This window comes from Podarcis vaucheri, assembly GCF_965113315.1.
Source record: "Podarcis vaucheri genome assembly, chromosome: 12".
NCBI lineage: Eukaryota > Metazoa > Chordata > Lepidosauria > Squamata > Lacertidae > Podarcis > Podarcis vaucheri.
In genome coordinates this window covers 62080402-62107226 of record NC_138750.1, presented here as the reverse complement: position 1 = coordinate 62107226, position 26825 = coordinate 62080402, and the positions used below count along the sequence as shown (strand labels likewise).

Sequence of the window (26825 nt, the reverse complement as noted above, 5' to 3'; positions counted from 1 at the left end):
CAAGTGATGCCCCTTGCAGTCTTGGGTGGCTGCTACAACAAGCTTCCACATGCAGATAGATGGAAGACATCACTCATCTGTTAGCTTGCCCCTTATACTGTACACCACACAAGCAAGCAGGCACAACCTTGCATAATTTTCTCTCTCTCTTTTGAGTGACAATAGTAGCTTCGTAACACACAGAGTGGCGGTTTATTCACTGGCTTAACAAAAAAATCTGGAAAAAGGAATGAAGATGAAATCACTGTAAACTGTTGTGACGATTCAGAGGTTTAATCTGAAATCAAGCTGGATTTGTGTTTGTTGGTGTCTCTGGTACATTCTCTTACATCATGGATGTTGGCAAATTGGATTTTTAAAAGTGAGAAAAATATATTCCTGTTTAATATTTAATATTCATGCTCCTGTTTAAAGCTGCCTTATATTTGGAATCATGAGGACTGGAATCCTAGGTGCTTTCTTTTTTATATTAAAAAAAAATAAGATTATATTTAGAACCGTGAAGATTAGAATCTTGCTTTGCTTTAAAGGAAATGACCCGAACCCAAAGGGTGCTCATCAATGGTTCCTCTTCATCCTGGAGAAGAGTGACTAGTGGGGTGCCACAGGGTTCTGTCTTGGGCCCGGTCTTATTCAACATCTTTATCAACGACTTGGATGATGGACTCAAGGGCATCCTGATCAAATTTGCAGATGACACCAAACTGGGATGGGTGGTTAACACCCCAGAGGACAGGATCACACTTCAAAACGACCTTGACAGATTAGAGAACTGGGCCAAAACAAACAAGATGAATTTTAACAGGGAGAAATGTAAAGTATTGCACTTGGGCAAAAAAAATGAGAGGCACAAATACAAGATGGGTGACACCTGGCTTGAGAACAGTACATGTGAAAAGGATCTAGGAGTCTTGGTTGACCACAAACTTGACATGAGCCAACAGTGTGACGCGGCAGCTAAAAAAGCCAATGCAATTCTGGGCTGCATCAATAGGAGTATAGCATCTAGATCAAGGGAAGTAATAGTGCCACTGTATTCTGCTCTGGTCAGACCTCACCTGGAGTACTGTGTCCAGTTCTGGGCACCACAGTTCAAGAAGGACACTGACAAACTGGGACGTGTCCAGAGGAGGGCAACCAAAATGGTCAAAGGCCTGGAAACGATGCCTTATGAGGAACGGCTAAGGGAGCTGGGCATGTTTAGCCTGGAGAAGAGGAGGTTAAGGGGTGATATGATAGCCATGTTCAAATATAGAAAAGGATGTCACATAGAGGAGGGGGAAAGGTTGTTTTCTGCTGCTCCGGAGAAGCGGACACGGAGCAATGGATCCAAACGACAAGAAAGAAGATTCCACCTAAACATTCGGAAGAACTTCCTGACAGTAAGAGCTGTTGGACAGTGGAATTTGCTGCCAAGGAGTGTGGTGGAGTCTCCTACTTTGGAGGTCTTTAAGCAGAGGCTTGACAACCATATGTCAGGAGTGCTCTGGTGGTGTTTCCTGCTTGGCAGTGTGATAGCTAAGTGGTAGAGCACCTGCTTGGCGTGCAGAAGGTCTCAAGTTAAACCTCTGGACTGCGAGAGAGCTGTGCCTGAAATACCGGGGAGCAGCTGCCAGTCAGTGCAGACAACACTGAACTGGATAGACCAATGGGGGTGGCGAGGGAAAGCGTGTTCCTTCCTGGCGCATGCGCGTAGCGATCAGGGTGACGCTCATCCTCCGCGCCGGCCTAGGACGGTGACGTGAAGGAAAGGAAGGCGTGGCTTAGCCGGGGGGGGGTGGAGGAGCTGAAGAGGAAGAGGGGCGGGGCAGCGGCGCGTGCGCGTCGTGGTCAGAGTGACGCTCGGCGTCGTGACGTCATTTCTCATCCAGGGAGGGGGAGGCAAGTCATATACATCGAGGGGTGGGCGTGGCTTAGCAGAGAGAGAGGGGCGGAGCGCGCAGGTGCGGGCGCATGCGCTCTGGCGCTGGCGAGGCCTGAGGCGGGGAAAGAGGCGGAGCGGCGGCTGAGGCGGCAGCGCGCGAGAGGAGAGCGAGCGGAGCCGCCGGCGCCACAGAGAGAGAGAGAGAGAGAGAGAGAGAGAGAGAGAGAGAGAGAGGAGGAAGCCGGCCCTCTTTAAGCTTCCGCTTCCCCGCCGCTCAGGTGAGGTGACGGCCTTCCTCTCGGTGGCGACGCCGCTGAGGGAAGGGGCGAGGGTTTGAGGGGCGCCAGTAGGCCGCGAGGGGGAGGGGGAGGGCGCGGCTGGAGGGGAGGGGGGAGGGGGAGAGGTTAAGCATGGACTAAGGTGAGCCCTGCGGCTGGATCAGGCCCGAGGGTGCCCCACCCCGCCCAGCTATCCTGTTCCCGCAGTGGCCACAGCGCTTTCCCACGGAATGGGAAAGGGGTCCCGAGGGTCATCTAGTCCAACCCCCTTGCAAGGCAGGGATAGATACAGTACAGTGGTACCTCGGGTTAAGTACTTAATTCGTACTGGAGATCTGTTCTTAACCTTGAGCACCACTTTAGCTAATGGGGCCTCCTGCTGCCGCCAAAGCACGATTTCTATTCTCATCCTGAAGGAAAGGTCTTAACCTGAAGCAGTATTTCTGGGTTGGCGGAGTCTGTAACCTGAAGCGTCTGTAACCTGAAGCATATGTAACCTGAGGTACCACTGTAGATAGATAAACTTTATTCGCATTAGCCAACGGCCATAGCAACATAAAACAAGCAATACAGTTAAAAAGACAACAGTGGGTAAAAAGGACAATAAAATGATCAAGATTATCGTTCAGATAGTGGCCCTTAATCTCATTGCACCCTCAATAAACCTTCCAAGGCAGGGATATGCAGGTGGCCTGTATGGGGATCGGACCTTGGAGCGTTGAACCGCCAAACTTTCTCCCCTCCTGTGATTCCTCCACAGCTGCCTCTAGCTGTGGACGAAGAGCACAGCCTCCGCCATGGCCTTTGATAGCCCTCCATGAACCATCATTTAAAAAGCCATTCAGGTTGTTGGCCATTGCCCCTTCCTGTGGAAGGGAGTTCCAGAGTTTAACTGCGCACTTCAAGTCTTTTATCTGGCCTTCCTCTTCCAACCTTCAGCTTTCTACAGGAGTGTTACGGGAGACGGAGAAAAACTCTCTGCATGCAGTGCATAGTTTTATAAATGATCATGTCGCCTTTTACTTAGGCGGCTTCTAGGGTCAGGCTGAGGAGGAGGTTATATTATATGAACCAGTCTCATTTTTTAAATCCCGCCCTCCTTAAGAGTTGAGGGCACTTGGGCGTAGTATATGGTCTGTCCATTAAATAAAAATATTTACAACGACCCTGTTAGATAGGTGACATGGCAGGATGTTCCTGCTTCACTTCTCTCCCCACCAATAAATATCACTAATAAATAGTTATACCCTTATACGCCACCTACCAAGTGAGGTCCGTTGCAATACAGTGGTACCTTGGCTTACATATGCTTCAGGTTACAGACTCTGCTAAGCCAGAAATAGTACCTCGGGTTAAGAACTTTGCTTCAGGGTGAGAACAGAAATCATAGAATCATAGAGTTGGAAGAGACCACAAGGGCCATCAAGTCCAAGCCCCTGCCAAGCCCCTGCCAAGCAGGAAACACCATCAGAATCCATCAAATCGCATGGTGGCAGCGCAGCAGCAGCGGGAGGCCTCATTAGCTAAAGTGGTGCTTCAGGTTAAGAATAGTTTCAGGTTAAGAACAGACCTCCAGAACGAATTAAGTACGTAACCAGAGGTACCACTGTATATGGTAACAAAAGTTGATGTGGCACCTTGAAGATTAACGCATTTTATGGTGCCATAAGCTTTCTGCTGAATCCACATAAGTGCCAACCTTTTTAAGACAGTGCATGACTTTTTGTTTTTATTGCCACAGATTAACCTAGCTAACCCTTCAAAGTATGCTATCACAAATCCCTGTAGCTGAAAACAAGCGTGTCAGGGAGAAAGGCAGTGGTCTTAACTTTCTCTCCATTAGGCAATGATTTATTTAGCTTGCTCTGTGCATGGGTGTGGAGGAGTTTTTGAATATCAAGACTTACAGCCCAAACACATGTCGACTGCATAAGAACAAGGCCTCAGGTAACTCAATATGGGGCGAAAACTAGTATAGTCTTCAGTGTGCTCTAGAGATGTAGGAAGGGACATAGTAGGGCTGTCTGTACTTACTTTGAGGAAGCTCTGTTGGGCCTTACTTCTCAACAATCATGCATAGGATTGACATTGGGGGTAGGGATGAGAAAAGTATAGAATGGAGGGAACTTTCTAGGTTGGAGGGGCAGAGTGAGCATGGAATGTCATGTTGCTTCTGGCTGGAGTAGAAAGAGGACTCAGCTTTACACACACAAGCTTGCCAGGCTATTTTTCTTTTTCAGTGGATGATAATATTTTTTCTGTGGGGTTTTTTTTTTGCTCCTCTTCCTCTTAAAGGAGCCCAGAGAAGTGTGTAGCAGAGTAAAAAATACAATTGTTAACACCTAAAATATCTAAAAAGTACAAAACTAAAACAGTATAGCACAAGTGCAGTACTGTCAAGACTGCTAGATTCACATCAGATTTATTTCCGCAAATCCTGAGAAAACAGGCATGACATCTAAAAATAAGCAATGGGTTTGAGTCTGGATTCCCTACTCACATCAACACTTATTATAGCATTTTCAAGTGTTAATGCTTGCAACAGACGTGTAAAGTATGTTAGTATTATTATTATCTCCCATTACTGTGGAGGGACTGAGGCTGAGGGACAGTTGCTTGCCTAAAGCCACCAAAGGTGTTCATGGCAGAGGCAAGCTTTGAACCACAGACATCTTTATTCGTAGCTCAGGTTGTTGGTCACTATGCTAAGACACTTTCCCTTCAAAGAGTTGCTGTGTCTGTTAACAGTGAACAGCTTATTTCGTGATGCTAACAGGAAATGGCTTACTTCATGAAGCAAGTGGTTGCATTAGCAATGCCCTATACCTCTACTCTTGAGTCATTACTTTCACCGTCAGATTTTCCTAGTGTGTGTTCAAATACATTCCCTGCAACCCTGTGAGTCAGTGAGGGAGAAACTTGGCTTTCAGGAGTTTCGGTGTGATTAAGAAAAAAAGTGCACAGGTCTACATGATAGACTTCTTCGCAGTTGTGAAAGCAAATAAGTGGGAGTTTTGGTAATCAGTTACAGTGGTACCTTGGGTTACACACACTTCAGGTTACAGACTCCGCTAACCCAGAAATAGTACCTCGGGTTAAGAACTTTGCTTCAGGATGAGAACAGAAATCGCACAGCAGCAGGAGGCCCCATTAGCTAAAGTGGTGCTTCAGGTTAAGAACGGACCTCCAGAACGAATTAAGTTCTTAACGCGAGGTACCACTGTATTATGTTTGCCTTTATGTGCCTTCTTATGTAGCCAGGTTTTAGCTGAGTCTAGTCTCTTAATGTGATGTCTAGGTGGTTGTTTTTAAACGTGTAACTCTTATTTTTTATGAATTGTTGGTCAGCAATCTAGGGATTTTCTTTTAAAGAGAGGCAGAATAGAAATCTTAAAATTATACATGTTATATTTAAAAGTAATGAAACAGTGTAGTGTCTGTGTCGAGACCTAGTTGATGACTTAATTATATTATCCATTAAATAACATGCAAATGTTTCCTTTTGAAATAAACTTCACATCATGTTGCCTTGAGGGCAGACAGAGTGATAACATTTCTCCTTGTAAAAAATGGATCTGGGTTGATGCAATATGAAATCTTCCTGAGGAGAAAGAATGTAGGTCTCAGCTGGTTTGGTTTATGGACAGGAAGTAAGGTTTTAAAAAGGGATTTTTTTTGGTGGGGGGGGATGTGCACCAGTGTTGCGTAGTATAAGATCATCCTGCTTTGCAGCTGTTAAGCAGGATTATCTGATCCTGCACAGTGCTCCTCCTTCACAAGTGGGAAGCTGATCATGAAGGAGCAGCCACCAGCACTTCACAGGATTGGATCCTCCTGCTTAACAGTCCTGATCCTGTGCAGTGCTGCAGGAAAGCCTCTTGCAAAGCAGTGCCCACGCTCTACAGGCTTGATGCTGTTTTACGGAGGCATTGCTCCCGCATGGCAGGGGCGTTGAACAGGGTGGAGAGCTATGGCACTGAGCCTACCTTCTCCCAGGAAGACAGCCAGGTAGGGCTCAGTCTGGCTTTTCTTCCTGCCCGATGTCCCATCCCCTGACAGCCAGGGATCGCTCTGGGCCCATCCAGCCTGACTCACAGCAATCCTTGGTTGTGTGTGGTGGACTCATCCTTGACCCTCTGAATATTCCTGATTTGGCTCAGCGCAGAGCCCTATTACTCACCATGGCAAAACACCAATAATATGCTATAGTCATGAAGCAGTGGTGACAGTTGTTTTGCGGAACATGAAAGGGAAAACTATGTTGCTTGGGTACATGGCAAAGCAGTAAAAGCGTGGAAGGGGACCGTGCTATGTGTACACGTCTAGAGTCAGTTCTGTAGTTTGCACAGTATGTTGCATGCCGGCGATCCTGATTGAAGCTGGTTTTGAACTGGGCAGTTATGGAAAAGCCAGCAGCATTCTCACAATTGCTGCAGTGGCCTTTCCCACAGAAAGTACTGTTGGCCATATCTGTGATTGCTTTGTTTGCATACTACAGACGTGTAGCACTAAGGACTTCCATAGGAAATAATATATTGCATGAAGCAGGTAAGCAAATGGACATAGAGACATTCTTCGGGAGTTCACAAAAGGAAATTCCCCTTGTTTTCTACCATAATTTCTTTTGTTAGCTCAGACAGAAAACTACATTATCCTCAAGGCTCTTATCTAGTGGAATTTACAACTGGTTTTTTTGTTTTTGTTTTTTTTAAAACCAAGCATAATATGGATTGTTAATCACTAACCTACATTTCCATTGCTGCTATTCAGGGTGGCAGTTCACCAGGGATCACCAGCCTTCTTGGGCCTGAGGGCACATTTGCAAGCCAATTAAACTGTTGTGGGCACCACAACCAAGCACACACACACTGCAACCTGTTATATTGGTTGCATAGGAATGCTTCTCTCAAGGTGTTGTGGGGCCGGAACCCTGTGGGCTTTAAAACGGCCTCTATGGGAAACACACATGCCACACTGGCAACCTTCGCAGTGCATATTAAATGTGTGTTCTGACCTGCATTTAAATATTTATGATCTTTCTATTCTACTCCCCTTAAAGGACAATACTATGTGTGGGGTTTTGGGTTGTTTTTTTTGAAAAATAGTGATTAGCCATAATTTCATATGGAAGAGACATGGTGCCAGGCTGGGAAAATGTGGGATAAAAATCAAACCCTCGCTGTGACTCTGCACGATGTCTCAGTCTCTGAGAAATCAGTATTTTGGTATGGCAGAACCTACCTGTGCTTTGGAACTGCCTAGTAACAGGCAGGTACCCTTGCTAAACTGTTTTATATCCTTGCTAAAACATATTTATTCTAGTAAGTCTGCCCATACATATAACATACTTATGTATATTTGGTTTAAAAACGTTGCTGATTTTATATGTGTATTATTGATTATTATTTCTTGTGCACTGCCCTGTATATATATTTGTACATTTTTTGAGGTGGTGGGCCTTTCTTTAGCCAGGGTGGTCCTGGCGATGTAGGGTGCTTATTTATTTATTAAAAAAATTATATACCACTTGATTGCAGAAGAAACCTCAAAGCGGTTTACAAGAAAAAAAATTTATGAGTATAATTTTACAACCATAATTTAAAACGTACAGAAAAGTAAAACCACAATAGAATAAACTATGACAATTTAAAACTCAATCAAACTTTCTAATCTGAGAAGGATTGTCTAAATAAAAATGTTCATCAGGCACCGAAAAGAATACAGGGAAGGAATGTATGCACATCCAGGCGTTTGGGCTATTTATTGGATACATTGTTAACTTCATTCAGAGTTCATTATAAGGTTGATAATTTTACTAGATGCTAGGTTTCTCTCAACACCTTACATAGTGAGTCTTTTATTATTGTTGTTATAGATTTATATATACACCCTGCCTTTTTCCCTGACGAGACTCAAGATAAAAACAAGAACCGCTAAAAAAAAAAAAAGTTTCTCCTCTGAGGATTTGTGAGTGAAATCCTTTGTATGAAGTCATTGGGTTGGGTCCAGAGATCAGTGAGTGGAAAGGAAAAAATGCTAATCCAGGACTTGAAAAGTAAGATATTTCGGAGTTTGAGAGCACTTCCATATGTATAGAGTTTGCAATCATGGACAGGCAAGTCACGACATAGCTGTAAGAAGTTACTTGCAGATAAACTAAAAAGAATCTTGCGCGAATTTGTGTCCCTGCCATGCTTAACTAAAATATTGAGTTGTCAGTAAAATGACATCTCCATCTTCCTCGCTGCCGAGCTCTGTTTGATTAGGCCAAAGCTATAGGAAATGCGTTCACAACTGTGAACTGTGCTGTGATGCCATCTCTGACAATTAGCCTGTTGTGTTGCTTTCTTAGATTTCTGCCTCTAACAAAAGCACAGCTAAAAGGCAGTAAGATTAATTTATGTGTCGTTCCATGCCGTATTCACAATAGGAAGCGCTGTGGTTGAGTAAGAACATTCATGTTGTGCATCTTAAGGCTTGAGGGATGGGAGGAAGTGGTCCTGTTCATCTAAGAATCTAAGAGTTGGAAGGGATCCTGTATCTGATCACTCACTTGCTTTTATTTTTTTTCTGCCACCTGATCACTTTTCTTATTTTCTTTTTCCTCCCCACTTTATCTCCACATCATTTCTGCCCTCCCTGATCCCTGACCTCAGTATTACTAATCTTTTCTTTATCTCATGAACATCCTCTCTGTCTCTTGCTTCAACTTGCCTTCGCTTGGCCCAGCCCTTGAGTTCTTGTTCTTTGCTCACTCTCAGGTCCTTGCTTGTCATCTCTGGAATTTAACTCTCATTTCATATTTTGCATAGTACTAATTTGCACAGATTCCAAAAACTTCACTATTCTAATGCCCCTGTTGTATGTAGGTCCCTAGTTCTGAGCATTCTCTCAACAAAAGGCCAGTTCTTGCACCATTTAATTTTAATTGGGATCAAATACCATAAGGTTAACACTTAAAACCCTCTTTCTTTATAGTTACACAAAGTGAAATGGTTCTATTTGCAGCTAGCTCCCGTGAATTGTTATTAATGAACTTATGAAATGGAAATAAAACACCACATTGTACTGAAGTTTCTGTTCTAGCATCCCTCCCCGCAAAAGTCTCATACATTATGTTATCTTGTTGTGGGATAATATCTGCTATAATTGCAATACCAGTCCACTGAGGCTTCTCAAAGCAAGCATTTGGATGAGCTTACTGGCCTAGTAATTTGTAACCATAATGTTCCTGATGCTTTCTAACTATGATAGAGAGGTCTTTGGTAGTAATAGCAGTAGCCTTTCCAGTTGCAGCAACTGAAAATTTTAAATGCTCAGTTCAGTCAGCAGCGAAACTATGATTCAGGAAGCTTAACAGTGGTTGATGTGAATCTGAATTGACACGCCATGGTTTGCAATTCTCCAGCAAATGGAAACTGGAAAGTACATTGTGCTGTTCAATGTTAAACTGTGTTCTAAGACATCCTCTTGGTTTGTGCAGAGTAATTCGTCCTTGTCTTTTGCTTGGCCCTCATCTGCACCCCAGAAAACCCCAGAAACCTTCATGGTGTGATGAAGTTCTGTGGTAGATATTGAGGGAGTTAAAATGTTAACAGGGAAAGGGATCCTTGATGTAGCTTAAAACGATTGCTTTTTAAGACATCTACCATTTTGCATTTCTCAGTTCATACAGGTATCAACCATCAGTTCATGAAAGGATGAGAGATATTTTTAAGCAAGTCAAAATTAAAGACACTGTCCTTTTACAGTTTCCTAATTTGGAGTGTGGTAGTGCTTTGGGAATATTTGCAATTGTTGTTCAGCAGATACCTTTGCCACATGTTCTGTGAAACTTAGTGCTGGAGAAACCATGACTTGTGAGAACGGCTCTGCAAGATCCGTTTTGGCGCTGAATGGTAGTTCTGACTCACAAATTAAAACACAGCCTCAAACTTGCAGTAGAACAAAATGTATTGAAATAACAATAGAAAATTAATGAGAACGTGTTATAATCCATGGATTTGCCTTAAGTCTTTTAATTGTTAGGGAACTATTTCCACCTACTATGGAATTGTAGTACTGATTGGATAAAATGCTTAAGCTGTGCTGGTTCCAAATTTTGTTGTTGCAATACTGCAATTCTTTTGGGAAGGAGCCTTTCTCTCCCATTAGAGAGATGATTCTGAAACCTGTTTCTTCTCTCCACCACACATTTTATCTTCTAGACCTGAAGTTGTAATTTGAGGTGTTAGTTACATCATCTTTGTAGGTGAACTCCCTAGCTACTTCTTCTTCTGCTGCTATATGAATAAACAAAGAGAGGTTCATGAGTAGTTCAGTTCTTGAGAACTTTACATTTGCCTTGTTCGTTTTGTTTACTGTTATGGCCAAGATTGTATTGCTATTGGTTCACTGCTGTTTTTCAAAGCCCAAAGCAGCTCCATCATCTTACTTGGTTAATGATGGAAGAATGCAAAGTAGCTCTGAACCTGCCACAAAACCTACATTAAAAAGGATAGTGCAGATGACCTTCTGTGTTACTGCTTCTTTTCTCCCAATCAGCAATAACAGGTTAGAATCTACTTTCCCGTGTGTGTTCCTGCTTTATTACAAGGGAGCAAGTGAGTTTATTGCTGAGAACCATAGAATTTTTATTTAGTTCAATATTTCCTTCCTCTCCCCTCTGTCCTCAGTATTCTAATCTAAGGGCGTCACTAGATAGAACAGAACACACACTACAGAGAACAAGCCACAGTTCTGAGAGGTCTTGAAGTTCAAATTCTTGAACTGGTCAGCCAGGATTTGCAAACATTGTCCAGCTTCCAGTGACAAGTGCTTCAGTTATAACCATAGGAAGGGCTCTGTTCTCACTTTGCTTTTGTGTGCACCTATATATTGCAAGGGCACAGTTCTTCCCATGAGAACGAAAAAGGAGAACAGTGGTGTATTGGTCTTACTGAGTTCACTCTGTTACCATACTCACAAAGTGGGATCATTGTTCAGTTCACAGTCTTGGTTTTCAAAACCGAACTTTTTCTCTAGGAAACTGACTTGCGCAGCAATTTTCAAATGGAGCTAACCTCAAGCTGAGAACTCATGAAAATGCCCCAACGATTGCTGAAGGAATTAGGGCAGCTAAGATCTACTAGTTCTTCAGTCATCTTTTTATTGTTAGTGTAGAGACATCTTTTGAGTTTGAAGAGGGGCGGTTGTGACAGGTGTTGCTTCATGGATTTATTTTGGTAAGCCATAGAGGTAAGTGGGCAACAATGAACTTTATATGGAGACTGTTTCAATGCTATAGAGATTAACTGCTCCAAGTTAATCCCTAGGATTAATCCCAAGGAGTGAGAATGAGGTGATGATGGCTGGCTAAGTAAGGTGAGAAGTGCTTGTGCAGAGGTTTTGATTCTGATGATCAGATCGCCTATGAGTACCGAATGCATGCCTGGAGTATGTAGGAGATTGCTGGTGTCTTCTTAACTGATGTAGTGAAAATCCTATTTCAAAGTACAACTCTCTTGCCTTTCTATGCTATGATGATCTTGGGGATGGTTATTTAATGGGCAGGGTTATCTGTGACAACTCTCCTGCAAGAAAAGTTTGTGGCCATTTAGTTTTGGGAAAAGCATAATAAGGGAGGACATGATAAGAGGTGCATAAAATTATATAGTGTTGAGAAAGTAGATAGAGACATTTCACACCCACCTTCCCACCCCCCACACCATAATACTGTACTAGACTCTGGGACCATCCCAGTGAAACTGAAAGGGTCAGGATAGACAAAAAGTATTTCTTTGCACAGTGCATAGGAATTTGTTACCCCAAGATGCCCCTGACTTGTATGGTCTGAAAGGGATTTAGACAAATTCAGAGTGAAAGGGTAAGGTTACCAGGAATTATATGCTACCCTCTTTACCCTTTGCCTAGTACCTGTGTTTATAGAAATAAGTGTTTTATTTTGTGTGAAATTTCACATGATATTGACAGACATCAGGGGTCTCTCTTCCTGCCTGTTATATGATGCAGACATTGTGAAATTGTATTGCCAGAGAGAGTAGCCTGGAGTCTCATTTCTCTCTTCCTTGTTTTTCTCCTTTAACTCTCCTCAGATCGCTTTTGATAACTTCAAGCCAAATACTTCTCCATTCTCGTATTTCACTTAACTTGATGGCAATTTAAAGGAATAAACCAGCTGCTTTCTTGTTTTGCCCTTTTCCCAAGTGAGTGAAGCAAATTAGCAAATTACACCTTTGCAGCTTCAATGCTACAATTTTGTTTTCAAACATTGAGATGAAATATTCAGATAAGCACCAGCAAAGTACTGAACTCATCTGGAGCTACTGTCTCTAGCAACATAACGAAAAGCTAAAGTTCTCGGGAGGAAGGGTGGGATCTAAATTTAATAAAATTCAGGAACGCTATGGATTGCCTTCAGCAAGTTTTGTTGACAGGGTAGACTTCTCAGTATTGAAATTGGATGACTTAATTGTAACAGATGTGCCATTGCGCCACTCTGCGAGTGGCCCAATGGCACATCTGTTACAATTACCGTATTTTTCGCTCTATAACACACACCCGACCATAACACGCACATAGTTTTTAGAGGAGGAAAACAAGAAAAAAAATATTCTAAACGAAACAGCAGATGTATGATTTTTGTGGTTCATGCTGTGGCCACAGACATGTGACCTGACTGTGAGTTTGGGGTAGCCCAATGCAAAAATCCTGAGGATCCATGTGGATCCATGCTTTGTAACTACGTTTTTGCACCACTGCGGCCCCAGGCAACAGTGGGTGCGTTATTTTTTTGGTGCAAGCTGTAGCCATGGACATGCTATGTGATCTGATGGTGAATTTGGGGTGACCCAGTGCAAAAATCCTGAGGATCCATGTGGATCCATGCTTTGTAACCACGTTTTAAGGGGGGAGGGAAGGAAAAGCACTCAAGGGACAAGGAACACGCGTGGGGTGGGTGGAGAAGGATGCAGTTAATAATGCAGAAGAGGGGTATAAGAGGAGAAGGCTCCTCTCCTCTCCCGCTTTGCTCCTTTAAAGCAAGCAGGCTCTCTGTCTCTCTCTCCTCCCCACTCAGCGGCTCTTCTCCCGCTTTGCTGTTTCAAAGCGAGCCACAGAGGAGGGAAGGAAGGGGAACCATGGATCCTCTGCTCACGACTGCAGCAGATCCCCCCGCCATCTGTAGGCATTCGCGCCATAACACGCACAGACATTTCCCCTTACTTTCTAGGAGGAAAAAAGTGAGTGTTATGGTGCAAAAAATATGGTAAGTCATCCAATTTCAATACTGAGAAGTCTACCCTGTCAACAAAAATGGGCCACTCTAGCAGGAAGAAGCGGGGAACCCCATGGCACTGAAGCAAGCAAGCAAGCAAGCAAGCAGGGAGAGAGAGGGCATACTGGGGGGAAGCCAGGTCTTGGCATAAGGGTATCACTGCAAAGAGGAGGAAGAGGAAGAACAACGACAGGGCGGCTGGGGGGGGGCTCTCCATTGCCCAGGCACCCAGGCATGGCGGGGGCAGCCTGGCTGCCAGCCTATGGATGGGAGACGTGAGTAAGGGATGGGTGAATGGGCTGCGGTAGAGGAATTGGCAAGCAAGAACATTTGCCAAGTGAGATCATGTACAGCTGATATTTGAACTTGGGTATCCTCTTTATCCATCTCCCTTATTAGACCATATTTGTTTACCTGTGCATGGTAGCAAGGTAAATAAGTCACAAAAGATAGTAGCTGCACATTTTGAACTAGTCTGCTAAGAATTCAATAGCCCGCGTTTCCACATTAGCTATAATGAATCAGCCTCTTCTCTGCAGTCAGCAAGGATGCACAGGCAAGTAAAAAATGATTACTTTCTGTCAAGCTGACTGGTGGAGGAAGGACAGAGTGATTTGTCTCCACTCTGTCAGCTCCATGCAAGTTGTGGTGGAAGAGACTTTTTTCCTTTAACTAGCACAGAAGCGAAGTGAGCTTTCAGAGGACAGTTGGAATGATCTTTCCCTTCCCCGCCATCTCAATCCCCTGTATGGAATTCCTGGTCGCCTATGGCTCACCAACAGGAGAGTTGTTGAATTCAAGGCTGAGGTGACTTACTTCATGTGGAATCACCAGTGCTTTGCTTTTAAGGATTATTATGGGGCAGCAGGCAGGTGGCTAGCAAGCAAGCAACAAAATGGAAAATGAGGTTTAGTGTAAATAAGGGGCTAGTCAGCCATAATGCTAAACCATAATGCTAAACCACTCTTCTTCAACTTTCTTCAACCATAAAGTTGGCTCTTGCAAGCCATGGTTTTTCAGACCATGCAGAAATTTGGTGCCAGACCACAAGCATGACAACTTCAACTGTATTTAGGATTGGTTAGGGGTATTCTACTTTCACCTGCCATTTCCCCATTGATAGAGTGGTTCATAGCCTAACTATATAGTGCTTTAATAATAATAATAATAATAATAATAATAATAATAATAATAATATACCCACCTCAGGTCCCTTGAGGCATCCAAAGGCCAAATTTAATAGACTTCCAAAGGGCAGGAGCCAAGGGTGCAGCCAATGAGAACAACTGGTTTTTATTACCTTGCTTTGTTTGTATATGATGTGTGAAAGCCACTTATCGACTAGCTGCTGTTCACTGGCCATTTAGCTTGCAGGGAGCTATTGGCTGCATTTTAGCTGTGATCTGAAGCTTCCTTACTTGGGAGAAGACCTCCTGAGCTCAAAGGGACTTCTTATTCATTGTGTGTAAGAGTGGGCATTGTTTTGCATCCTGTCTTAGGTGGTGTTCTGCCCCTTTATTCTAAGGGTGGAGTGTGCAGAAGGCAGATCTGCATGACTTTCGCTAGATACGACAAAGTTCTCAAATGCCCACTCATTTTTCAGCAGGGACAGTTAAAAGGCTCCCGTCTTCCCAAATCAGTCTGCTGAAATGAAGTAAGCATGGGGAAAGTGCTGTGAGCTCGGTTCTGGGATGGAAAACAAATTCCTGGGCTGAGGATGTGCTCAGAAGCATCCTGTGAATTGTCTAACTTTGGTTGGTGGACCTTGGGATTCCAGTGACAAGTGGATCTCACAAGCCTGAATTTCACCCAGCTGTATTCTCAGGCCTCCTGTATTATATAGCCTGTTCTCTTCTCCCAGGCTTTTAATCCCATCTGTCTTTACAGTCAGTCAGTATTTTTCACAGAAAATGTAACACATTTGCTTAGGAATTATAGGTTTGCTTGGTGGTATTGGAGTAATGTTATGAGATACTCACTGGTCTCCATAGCTTGTTGGTTGGCATCTTGTCTTGGGAGACAATGGAGGAGTGTGCCTTTGGGGGTGAAGAGACTGATATGGGAGAGACATGTTTAGTTGCAGGGGGGGCAGAGGAAGGCGTCAGGTTGTGCTGACGCAGGCGTACCATGGCATCTCTGTGCTCCTCCCAGCGGTCATTCCTCCTCTGGTCACTGCTATGGATACAGGACCTGACTGATTATCTCCAGGCACTGTGGTTGTCTGAAAGGGATTTCTACATGGCACAGTTGATGTTGTCAGCCTTCATGTAACGTTTGGTGACCCCTTTGTAACACAGAGTTGGTCTCCCAGTGGGCCTGGTGCCTGAGGCCAGCTCCTGATAGAACACGTATTCCAGGATCCTGCCATTTCCCATTCTGTGGACATCAGCAAGCTGACGTAGATGTCACTAAGACAGGAATGCGAACGTGCTGGAAATGTGGACTTGGGAGAGCGCATCTCTATTTGAGACGCTGTCCTGCCATGTGAAGCCTCAAATCTGTCTAACACAGCGCATGTGGAAGGCTTTGATCTTGGCAGGTTGCCCATAAAGCAGTGAGCTCAACACACAAGCATGTTAGACCTTCATCTTGGTATTGATCATTATCATCGCATTCACCCTTTTGGAGACGCAAGCTCTCAGTTTTTGTCATCTTGTCAATTGCTGTTTGATAACAGGGGGAACAAGTAGTACTCTTGAGATCTATAATCAAGGCTGTTTCAGCACTAAGCACCAAATCACACTATTGTGTTGTTGCATCATTGGCTGGTTTGGTTTCAGTTCTTCTGCTGGGTAATCCTTTGATAAGCTGTTAAGACGCTGAGCCTTTTAAGACCCAGGTAGAAGGCCACACATGTAATATCCTTGACAATACCTTGTCTAAACATGGCCTAGTAGAAACTGGAAAAATCAACACCTTCATTACCCATGTCCCAAAAACCTCAAATTGACCTCTTGATCCCTGACCTTGTCCAGGTTTATTCTAAAAATAATAATAATTCTAAAATAAAAGCTGCTTTCTTCTGAGTCAGACCGTTGTCATGCCCAGGGTCATTGGTTCTGAGTGGGAGCATCTCTGTGGGGTCCCAGGCAGAGGAATATGTTTCCCAGAATACTTTAAACTTGAGTTTCTGGGAATCAAGGCCTGGAGCATCTTACCGCTGATGAATGGCTTCCTCACCAGCTGGCCTTCAGAGGTACCCAAGGCTCTGCTGCGAATATTACCTAAAGGTCTCTGGCTTCATCCAGCTCTACATGTCTGTACAACTTGCTACTTTCAGGGTCTTTCAGATCTACACAACAAACATAGGAACAGCAAATGTGTTGACAAATAAGGGGGTGCTTCGTTTCTGAATTCTCTTTCTGGTGCATTTCACAACCTTGTTATATGACAGGGGTGTTACCATGTTTGTGTGATGTTGCTTCACGCGGAATTATCCAACACCCTATCAGAATATGATGGTGGAAATAAAGGAACGTTGTGTGCTTACACGATCTGAAAATACAATATGCTTACTAACACGTCATATACCGTATTTTTTGCACCATAACACTCACTTTTTTCCTCCTAGAAAGTAAGGGGAAATGTCTGTGTGTGTTATGGAGCGAATGCCTGTGGGTGGCAGGGGGGATCTGCTGCAGTCGTGAGCAGAGGATCCGTGGTTCCCCTTCCTTCCCTCCTCCGTGGCTCACTTTGAAACAACAAAGCGGGAGAAGAGCCACGGAGTGGGGAGGAGAGAGGGACAGAGAGCCTGCTTCTTTAAAGGAGTAAAGCGGGAGGGGAGAGGAGCCTTCTCCCCTTATTAGCAGCATCCTTCTCCACCCACCCCACACATGCTTCTTCTCCCCTTATACCCCTCTTCTGCATTATTAGCAGCATCCTTCTCCACACACCCCACACGTGTTCCTTGTCCCTTGAGTGCTTTTCCTTCCTTCCCCACTTAAAACGTGGTTACAAAGCACGGATCCACATGGATCCTCAGGATTTTTGCACTGGGTCACCCCAAATTCACCATCAGATCACATAGCATGTCCATGGCTACATCTTGCACCAAAAAAATCATGCACCCACTGTTGCCTGGGGCCGCAGTGGTGCAAAAACGTGGTTACAAAGCATGGATCCACATGGATCCTCAGGATTTTTGCATTGGGCTACTCCAAACTCACTGTCAGGTCACATGTCTGTGGCCACAGCATGAACCACAAAAATCATACATCCACTGTTTCATTTAGAATATTTTTTTTCTTGTTTTCCTCCTCTAAAAACTATGTGCGTGTTATGGTCTGGTGCGTGTTATAGAGCGAAAAATACGGTAATTACAATAATAATTTATTATTTATACCCCGCCCATCTGGCTGGGTTTCCCCAGCCACTCTGGGCAGCTTCCAACCGAATGTTAAAAACAATACAGCAGCAGACATTTAAAACTTCCCTAAACAGGGCCGCCTTCCGTTGTCTTTTAAAAGTTGTTGTTTTGACATCTGCTGGGAGGGCGTTCCACAGGGCAGGCACCACTACCGAGAAGGCCCTCTGCCTGATTCCCTGTAACCTCACTTCTCGCAGCGAGGGAACTGCCAGAAGGCCCTCAGCACTGGACCTCAGTGTCCGGGCTGGATGATGGGGGTGGAGATGCTCCTTCAGGTATACAGGACCGAGGCCATTTAGGGCTTTAAAGGTCAGCACAAACACTTTGAATTGTGCTCAGAAACGTACTGTAGCGTGCTATGGTTTTTTGTTTTTGTTTTAAAGTGGAGGGAGTGGGAAATATACTTCTCCCCCCACCTGTGTTTGACTTGGCAGTTGTGCACATAGCAAAGCACAAATAATTTCAACTATAGCTGTCCTGCCAAACTGTTGTCTCTGTCATCTCTCATACATCCCGGCTTGTTAGTGGTTTCATAGATAATCAGCATGTGTTGTGAAGGAGAGTATGTGGATGATGCCATCTGCTTCCTGGTCTTTGCTACCTGCTATCTTAATCAGTTACTGGTAGTGAGCCACTGAGCAGTGTGCTTCAGATGTTGGCACCCAGGGGTCTCCTCCTGGAATCCTTGAAGAAGAAGAAGAAGAAGAGTTTGGATTTGATATCCCGCCTTTCACTCCCCTTCAGGAGTCTCAAAGCGGCTAACATTCTCCTTTCCCTTCCTCCCCCACAACAAACACTCTGTGAGGTGAGTGGGGCTGAGAGACTTCACAGAAGTGTGACTGGCCCAAGGTCACCCAGCAGCTGCATGTGGAGGAGCGGAGACGCGAACCCGGTTTCCCAGATTACGTGACTACCGCTCTTAACCACTACACCATACTGGCTCTTGGCATTCTCTTCAAGGCTTTGTCTTTGTCTCCTTTGTCTTTGCTTTTCCTCCTCTTTCTGGTTGGCATTTCAATGCCATTTCTGTTACAATTGGTGGCAAATACACTGCATTCAAGGCTGAAGACTATGATGATCACAAGAGTCAGATGGCACAGCTATTTTCTGAGGTTGAGCTTATGGGAAAGTTCAGTGTTTCAACTGACCTGCTTAGCAATCAAGGGTTAGTTTCTCCATGTTGCCTTTGCTGATGTCAGGTGAACTAGACCAGCCCAGGTAATGCCTTACCTCCTCCCGGGTTTGTTGGCAGCCCAATCGAACAGGCAGACACAGCTCCTCCAAAGTTGTTGTTGCTGTTAGACCTGCCGCACACACCAAAGGTCCCAGGATCACTTACAGAAATCATGTGTTTTCCCATATCGGGAATCATAAATCCAGAAGGCCACTGAGGAAAAAATGGAAAATAATTCTGAGAAGGGCTGTAAGAGAGCTCTGGAAGAAAAATCAAGGAAAGAAAGGTTGCAAAATCAGAATAAGTTTAGAAAACTTGATAAATCCAGGTATCTTATGTGTGGTTTGAGTCCTGTGTCTGAGCACCACTGTCCATTGTAAGCCACTGGAGCTTGTACCTACAATGTAGTATACAGATGTTTGATTCATGTGCCATTTTCTGTGAATGAGAGGGTTTTGCCAAGACATAAAAGGTTTTTATGTCAGGCATGAGAGTTCCCTGCAGAAGTGCTCTTTGTCTGCAGTCTTGTGTGCACATTTCTTTGCGCATGTGTCTCACTGAACAGAGTGGGCCTTCCTTCTGAGTAAACATGCACAGGATGGCACCGTTAATGTGGGAAAGGAATCTCTCTACCCCTTGGCGACAGTTTGCCCGTTGCACTGACCAGCTGCTGCCTTCTCCTCTCTCCCTTCCAGAATTCTGTTTTGCATGCCGTGCCTTTTCTGAAGTGCCACCCATGGTGGACTTTGATGAAACTGCCCTAATACATTCCGGGATGGCAGTTAGCTGATGGACAGCTGAGAATGACCTTGACTGACAGACTGCGGGAGAAGATATCACGGGCGTTCTACAACCACGGGCTGCTGTGTGCTTCCTGCCCCATCCCTATCATCCTTTTCACCGGCCTCTGTGTCCTGGCCTGCTGGTAAAGTCTCTCTTCCGCAGTATCCATCGTGTGTGTGCCTTGTCTTCTAGTGGACCACGTGGTTGTGCATTTTCATTTCAAAAACGCTGTGAAAGTATTGAGGAGAGGCCAAAGGGCCCAGGAGGAAACAGTTGTGTTTCTGCAAAGAACACCCAGACGGGGCAAGTTTAGATACCTTTGACTAAATGCACCAATACAGTGGTACCTCAGGTTACATATGCTTCAGGTTACAGACTCCACTAACCCAGAAATATTACCTTGGGTTAAGAACTTTGCTTCAGGATAAGAACAGAAATCGTGCAACAGCGGTGCAATGGCAGGCCCCATTAGCTAAAGTGGTGCTTCAGGTTAAGAACAGTTTCAGGTTAAGAACAGACCTCCAGAACGAATTAAGTATTTAACCCGAGGTACCACTGTACTTGTGGTTTGGGCTAGCAGATCTTTTGAGAGGTGCCAAATTGCAGTAGCGGGCTAAAATGTCTGACATGAAAGGGCTATTCTTTCATCGCTGTGTAGGCTTGGCTGCTTAGCAAGGCTCTGAAGCTGTGTGGGATCTACTCCCATCTCCATTAACTTTCAGAGAGGAAAAAATATTTTATTCTGTCCAAACCTTTTCCTGCTCCCTTTGTCTCCTTTAGTCCTGGAGTGCCTTTGCAATGCCGGACTAGGTAGTCATGTGGCTGGCAGTGTTATAGCAACGGTGTCTTGCTGCTATGAAACATTTGGCATGAGTGTAAGAAGGTATTGGTCACTAATAAACAGAATTGTGACCTTGCCATAGGACTTGGCAGCAAGAGAAAACATCATGTTCTCTTTCATATGGAAAACCGCTGTAAGAGAAGAGACACAGAAGAGATGCAGCCAGAATTAATTTTCTTTTAACAGAAAGTCTGTTTTCTCAAACTGGTTAAAATTTCGGCCATAGCTACTTCTGCTGTTGCAGTCTGAAGGAATTATTTGAGGGGAAGGAATTTGAGGGTGGGTGGGGAGTGTGTTCCCAGAGTTCTCAGAGTCTGTATTCCCTGTATTTTAAATCATACAGAGCAATACTGCGTTCTGTTTAGAAAAGGCCTTGGCAATTTTCGCTAGTTCACAGTTGAAGGAAATGTTGGAAGTGCAGAAGTAGCTGAAGGTCAGAGGAAAAATTTGTATCTGTGAGAGTTGTGTGACAATGGGACGTGGCTGCCTTGAAGTGGAATCGGTTTGCTTTGAGGCCTCAGCAATGTTCTTGCCTGCAAAAGCTCATGCTGCTTTTAAAAAATGTGCAGGTCTTTTAAAGCACCACATGCCTTCTGCGCATGACTTCTCTTCTGGCATTTGTCATGGATGTTCAGTTTCAGGGTGGGAGAAAGGACGTAAAGTCTTTGCCCATTTTTTAATTTTTATTTCATCACTTGGGCTTGTCTAAAATTGTTTTGCTGCCTGTTTTCTGCCTTGCAGCTACCCACTGCTGAAACTCCCATTGCCCGGCACTGGACCTGTTGAATACACCACCCCTGTGAAGGACTACGTGCAGCCTCCAGCCTACCCCACCCACCAGCAAGGAGAGCCGAACGAGAGGCCTGACTGGGTACTGTTACTATTGCTACTACCACAGTGTGTGCAACAAGCACGCATGAAATGGAGGAGCCTGGTAGCATTTAGGGTGGCGAGGCTCAGAGAAAACACAGGCAAACACAGCCACCGTTTTTATATTTTTATCAGTATTGCCTTTCATTAACTTTCATCTTCCTAAGGCCCAGAATAGCTCTGAAGCATGTGCTCTTGCATTGGGCTTCTGTTCCACCCTTGTAGCAAAAGAGCTGCAGCACGAAGAGGCTTGGATACAGTTAGCTAAACAAATGGCACACAGGGAAAGGAGCTGGTTGAAGAGTACTTTGCTGCAACTGTGTTTTTTTAAAAAAAATGATATTTATTAATATTTCACAAACAATAAAAACAAATTCCAACATTCAAACTACAAAAGCAAAACAAATAAAAAATACACAGTAGAAAAACAGTTGATAAAAGAAAGAATAAAGAATAAGAACAAAGAGAAAAGCCAAAAATCAAAACTGAAAAATAGATTAATATTTTCAAATCTTATATTTTCTTCACTAGTTTCTTGACCTCCTCACACCTCCCATTTTGTATTCCAGTTCAAATATTAAATTCAGCAAATCCTTACCCTCTAACATTCCTCCTTACTCCATATGTTAACCTATTATTATAAATATCCATTTCCAATTATCAATCCCTATTTACATTTTCTTAAGCATCTCTTTACCAGTACCACTTATTTTCACTCAAACGTCATTTCAACATTCCTTAATTTTACAGTGCTTCTGCAAGTAATCTTTAAACTTCTTCCAATCTTCCTCCACTGACTCTTCTCCCTGGTCACGGATTCTGCCAGTCATCTCTGCCGATTCCATGTAGTCCATGACCTTCATCTGCCGTACTTTGCTGCAACTTTGGTCTCCTGTCATAAAGTTGTCTCATCTCATTTTCTCCCTCCCAGTACACAGGCGCTCCTGTAGCCTACATTCAGCAGGTCCTGGTGAAAGCCACTGTCTCTCCATGGCCCAAGACATTCCTGGCTGTTGATGTGTTTCGGTCCCCGCTCTCCCGTGTCTTCCAGCTGGTGGAGGAAATCAGAAACCATGCCCTGCAAGACGGGTAGGTGGACCTCAATTATTCGTTTGTTTGTTAATAATAATAATAAATAAAAAAAATATTTATACCCCACCCTCCCCAGCCAAGGCTGGGCTCCGGGCGGCTAACAACCAATAATAAAAACAAGTTGAATGAATACAACTTAAAAACAAGATTAAAATACAACATTAAAATATTAAAATGCAGCCTCATCACAGGAGGAGAAAGGAAAAAAGAAAGAGGGGGAGGGAATCAAATTGACTCCAAGCCAAAGGCCAGGCGGAACAACTCTGTCTTACAGCGCTTTGGAAAGAAATCAGATCCTGCAGGGCCCTGGTCTCATGAGGCAGAGCGTTCCACCAGGCCAGAGCCAGTGTTGAAAAGGCCCTGGCTCTGGTTGAGGCTAATCTGACTTCCTTAGGGCCTGGGACCTCTAGGGTGTTGCTATTTATGGACCTTTAAGGTATTAAGTTTATATGCCACCCTTATCTGAGGATCACAGAGTGGTTTACAGTATAAGAACACAAAAATATATAAAATAATAAACAATATCTCCCCTCTCCCAATTTAAAAGGCCATAATTAGCCAAAGGCGGGAGAGAAGAAGTATGTTTTTGCCTAGCGCCTAAATATGAGGATGGGCTAGCTAACTGCTCCCTTCTGTTTTTCTTGACATTCAGCATGTTGTGTACAGCCAGCTGCCTATAGGCAAGGTTGGATGTGCTTAGTATGTGAGGAGCTTCCTCATGCTGGTAGAACATATAATATCAGATCCAGAATTGGACAGCCTGAGACTTGTTGATTTCCTGGCTTTTCAGAGGGATCACTTGACTTTTGTATTTGTGGAGAGCGTCTCTTGTTCAGAGGAGGGTCAGAGGCGTTACTCCCTTGGCCTGGCTCCCTTTCCCAGGCTGTTAATCTGATGCCAACTGATCCCCCATCTCTTCAAAATACTGTTGTGAGAGCTTGAACTGTAAATTCTATAAACTAAACCTAGTCTTCAGGATCTGCTACAGAACCCAAGTTGTTTGCCGGATAAAAATGGCTGACCATGGCACCCTTAAAATGTTCGTGTGAGAGGGTCTAGCTTATATCTAAGCTGGATGCAATGAGTGTGAGCCACTTTGTATTTCTATAGGAAGAATGCACATTAGCACGATTGCAAGAAAGCAGTTGGGCTTTATCCTGATATGCTCTTGATCACGTTATTTGGTGTGTGCTGGCGCAGGGAGCCAGCATTCCTACCGTGGACAAAGTATCTTTATCTTGTGAACCGCACTGAGACCTTCAGATGAAGGGCAGTAGATAAGTGTAATAAATAATAGCAATAATAATAATAATAATAAGCAATAAATATGAACGTTCTTTGACTCAGAGCTCCAAGAGCCTTGATTCTGTTTGCACCTTCTGTTCCTGACTTTGTCTGCGGTATGTGGAGATATTTGGAACCATGTATCTCAGCTTCTGTATGGTCAGTCCACATATCCTGTATTTGCGCTGGATCCAAAACTTGGATTTGGATTGCTGATTCCTTCTCCTTGTTTTGGGTAGACCTACCTGCTTTTGAAGCTGTTAACTGACCATGAGTCCCTTGGTGGCAGTTCTGCTTGTCTGCAGAGCAGAGTTGCAAGGAACAGGAACAGTGAGAGATGGAAGAGGTGGAGAACCTCAAATATAAAGGCTGGGAGCTTGAGGACAATGTAGATAGTACAGTGGTAACTCGGGTTACGTACGCTTCAGGTTACAGACTCCGCTAACCCAGAAATAGTACCTCGGGTTAAGAACTTTGCTTCAGGATGAGAACAGAAATCGTGCTCTGGCGGCACAGCAGCAGCAAGAGGCCCCATTAGCTAAAGTGGTGCTTCAGGTTAAGAACAGTTTCAGTTAAGAACGGACCTCCGGAACGAATTAAGTACTTAACCCGAGGTACCACTGTAATGCAGAAGTGATGGTGACATGGTAACAGCAGGAGAAGAGGAAAAATGACTTTGGCTAAGGTGTTTTGGAATGACCATAGAAAGGGAATATATCTGAAAGGAAAACCACCAGAGCCCAGACCATAATTTTTAACAGTAGAGCATATGAATATAAAATAACCATAGGCATAAGAGAGCTCACAGGCAATTTGCCACTTCAGAGAACTGATGGATACTTGCAAAAATGAATTTGATATCTGTGGCCACTTTCTGAATCACTGGGATGAATAATCAGTGGAATTGCAGTGTCCCTTTCTGCTTTGACTATTTGCGGATACTCTTGATCTGCTGCAACTTTTGGCTTTTCTCCCCCCCCCCCTTCAGCTCCAGAATCAAAAGTCTGGAAGAAATCTGCCTTCAGGTAACAGATCTCCTTCCCAATTTAAAGAAGCTTCGAGGCTTGCTTCCTGAGCATGGCTGCCTGCTGCTGTCCCCAGGAAACTTCTGGCAGAATGACCAGGAACTCTTCAGTGCTGACCCGGATGTTATCAGAACGATCCACCAGCATGAACCAAAGACATTACAGACATCGGCTACCCCCAAAGGTATGAGATCTTGCATGAGAAGAGATTAGTAGGGGAATTACTTGTGGAACATCCAATGGGCCCGACTCATGTCTCCCCTGACAACCAGCTTAGCAATGCTACATGTGGTGGTCCTGTGAAAAGGTGAAGGGTTTTGGGGAAATGATATTATAATAAATTGAAAAGGATGTTTAAACTGACAATCCCTAAAAAAGCCAAAGCCTTTTCACTAGGAATAATGTGACAACAGGCAGTTGGAACTTAATATGCACAGAAGTGGAATGAAGGATCACCAACCAGCTTCTAAAACTGATGGACTATGCTGAAATGGCGAAAATGTTAAATTAAGAGGACATAATGATGAAACGTTTAAGGAGGAACGGAGATCATGGATGGGTTACAAGTCAAACTATCACCCATACATGAAGTCGCAGGCAGGATTCGAAGTATAAACAGTGGATTATTGAAAGAACCAGTGATTTGGTGTTTAGGAAGCAAAAACATATGTAATACAGTGGAACCTCTACTCACGTACGGAATCCGTTCCAAAGGTCCGTTCATGAGTCAATCCGGGTCACTGGTAGAAGCGCAGTTCTGTGCGTGCGCATTTGGCGGCAGCGCCGTTCTGCGCATGTGCAGATGGCAGAAGCTGCTTCTGTGTGTGCGTGAATCACAGCAAACCCGGTATTTACTTCCGGGTTGGCCGCGGTCACGAGTCAAATTGTTCACGAGTAGGGGCGGTGGTAAGTCGAGGTTCTACTGTATAGGACAATGAATAAAAAGGAGTTAAAAAAAACCCAGACGAGATGGGGTGGGAAGTCAAGAAGAAAATATGTTTTTAAAAAACTGCTTTGAAATATCTTTGGAGAATTAATGGAAAAAAAACTACGTGGAAAACAACAACAACAATGCCATAGTGAAATGGAATTGGTTTGCCCTCAGCTTTCTTACATAATGGTATCTAGCTTGTCCTTGATCAGGTGTTGGGAGGCTGGCCTGAATATTGGAGAACAGCTGTTCTGCCATGTCAGAGCCAGGAAGAGAGTTTTGACATCAACTAAAAGGAGAACATTTTTGGATCTGACCAAAAGCTGATCCATAGTAGCCAACCAGATGCCCATGGAAAGCTGATCAGCAGGACGTGAGCGCAGTCACCCTCCCCTGTTGCTGTTATTCCCCAGCAGCTGGTATTCAAAGACATGATGCCTCTGACCCTGGAGGTAGCATGATACAAATCTTTTAAGTTGTCTGTCATAAGGAACATGCTACAGTTCCTAGCTTGTTTTAATTGCCCTTTTTTGTACTTAAAAAGATACAAATCTTTTAAGTTGTCTGTCTTAAGGAACATGCTACAGTTTCTAGCTTGATTTAATTGCCCTTTTTGATGCCTTTCCCAGCTCTGTTGTATTGTTTCTTTTTGGGGATGTGGCAATCGGAGCAGTGTGGGATAGTCTTCATTAAGCTTGGGGAGCCTCATTTGCTTCCCGGTTGTGCGACTTTGAAACCTCATGCGTCCCTCTTCTTTCCTCAGACCTGCTGTTCGGAGTCCCAGGGAAGTATAGCGGGGTGAACCTATATAACCGGAAGCGAGTGGTAACCTACACCATTACCCTGGGTCTTCAGCGCTATGATTCCAGGTATTTCGCGATTTCCTCCAGAAGATGATGAAACAGTCGCCTACAGCTTTGGAAAATGCTTCTCCCTTATTCCATGTGTTTTTCATACTCCAGGACTGTATTTCGTTTTCTCAAGGCTGCCTTTAGCATGTTTTCCTAATAGGGATTGTTAAATCCATGTCGTTTTCTCCCCT

The 26825-nt window shown here is 44.1% G+C and overlaps 1 protein-coding gene across 1 annotated transcript in view; it reads left to right on the top strand.

Moving 5' to 3' along the window:
- Positions 1-1982: 1982 nt before the first annotated feature.
- Positions 1983-26825, top strand: part of SCAP (SREBF chaperone) — a 58599-nt gene continuing 33756 nt past the window's right edge. The window contains exons 1-6 of the mRNA XM_082192163.1: positions 1983-2142; positions 19653-19882; positions 21323-21452; positions 22383-22540; positions 24816-25036; positions 26547-26652. Coding sequence (XP_082048289.1) covers positions 19761-19882; positions 21323-21452; positions 22383-22540; positions 24816-25036; positions 26547-26652 — 737 coding nt within the window. The 5' untranslated portion in view covers positions 1983-2142; positions 19653-19760. The remainder of the gene's footprint in view (positions 2143-19652; positions 19883-21322; positions 21453-22382; positions 22541-24815; positions 25037-26546; positions 26653-26825) is intronic.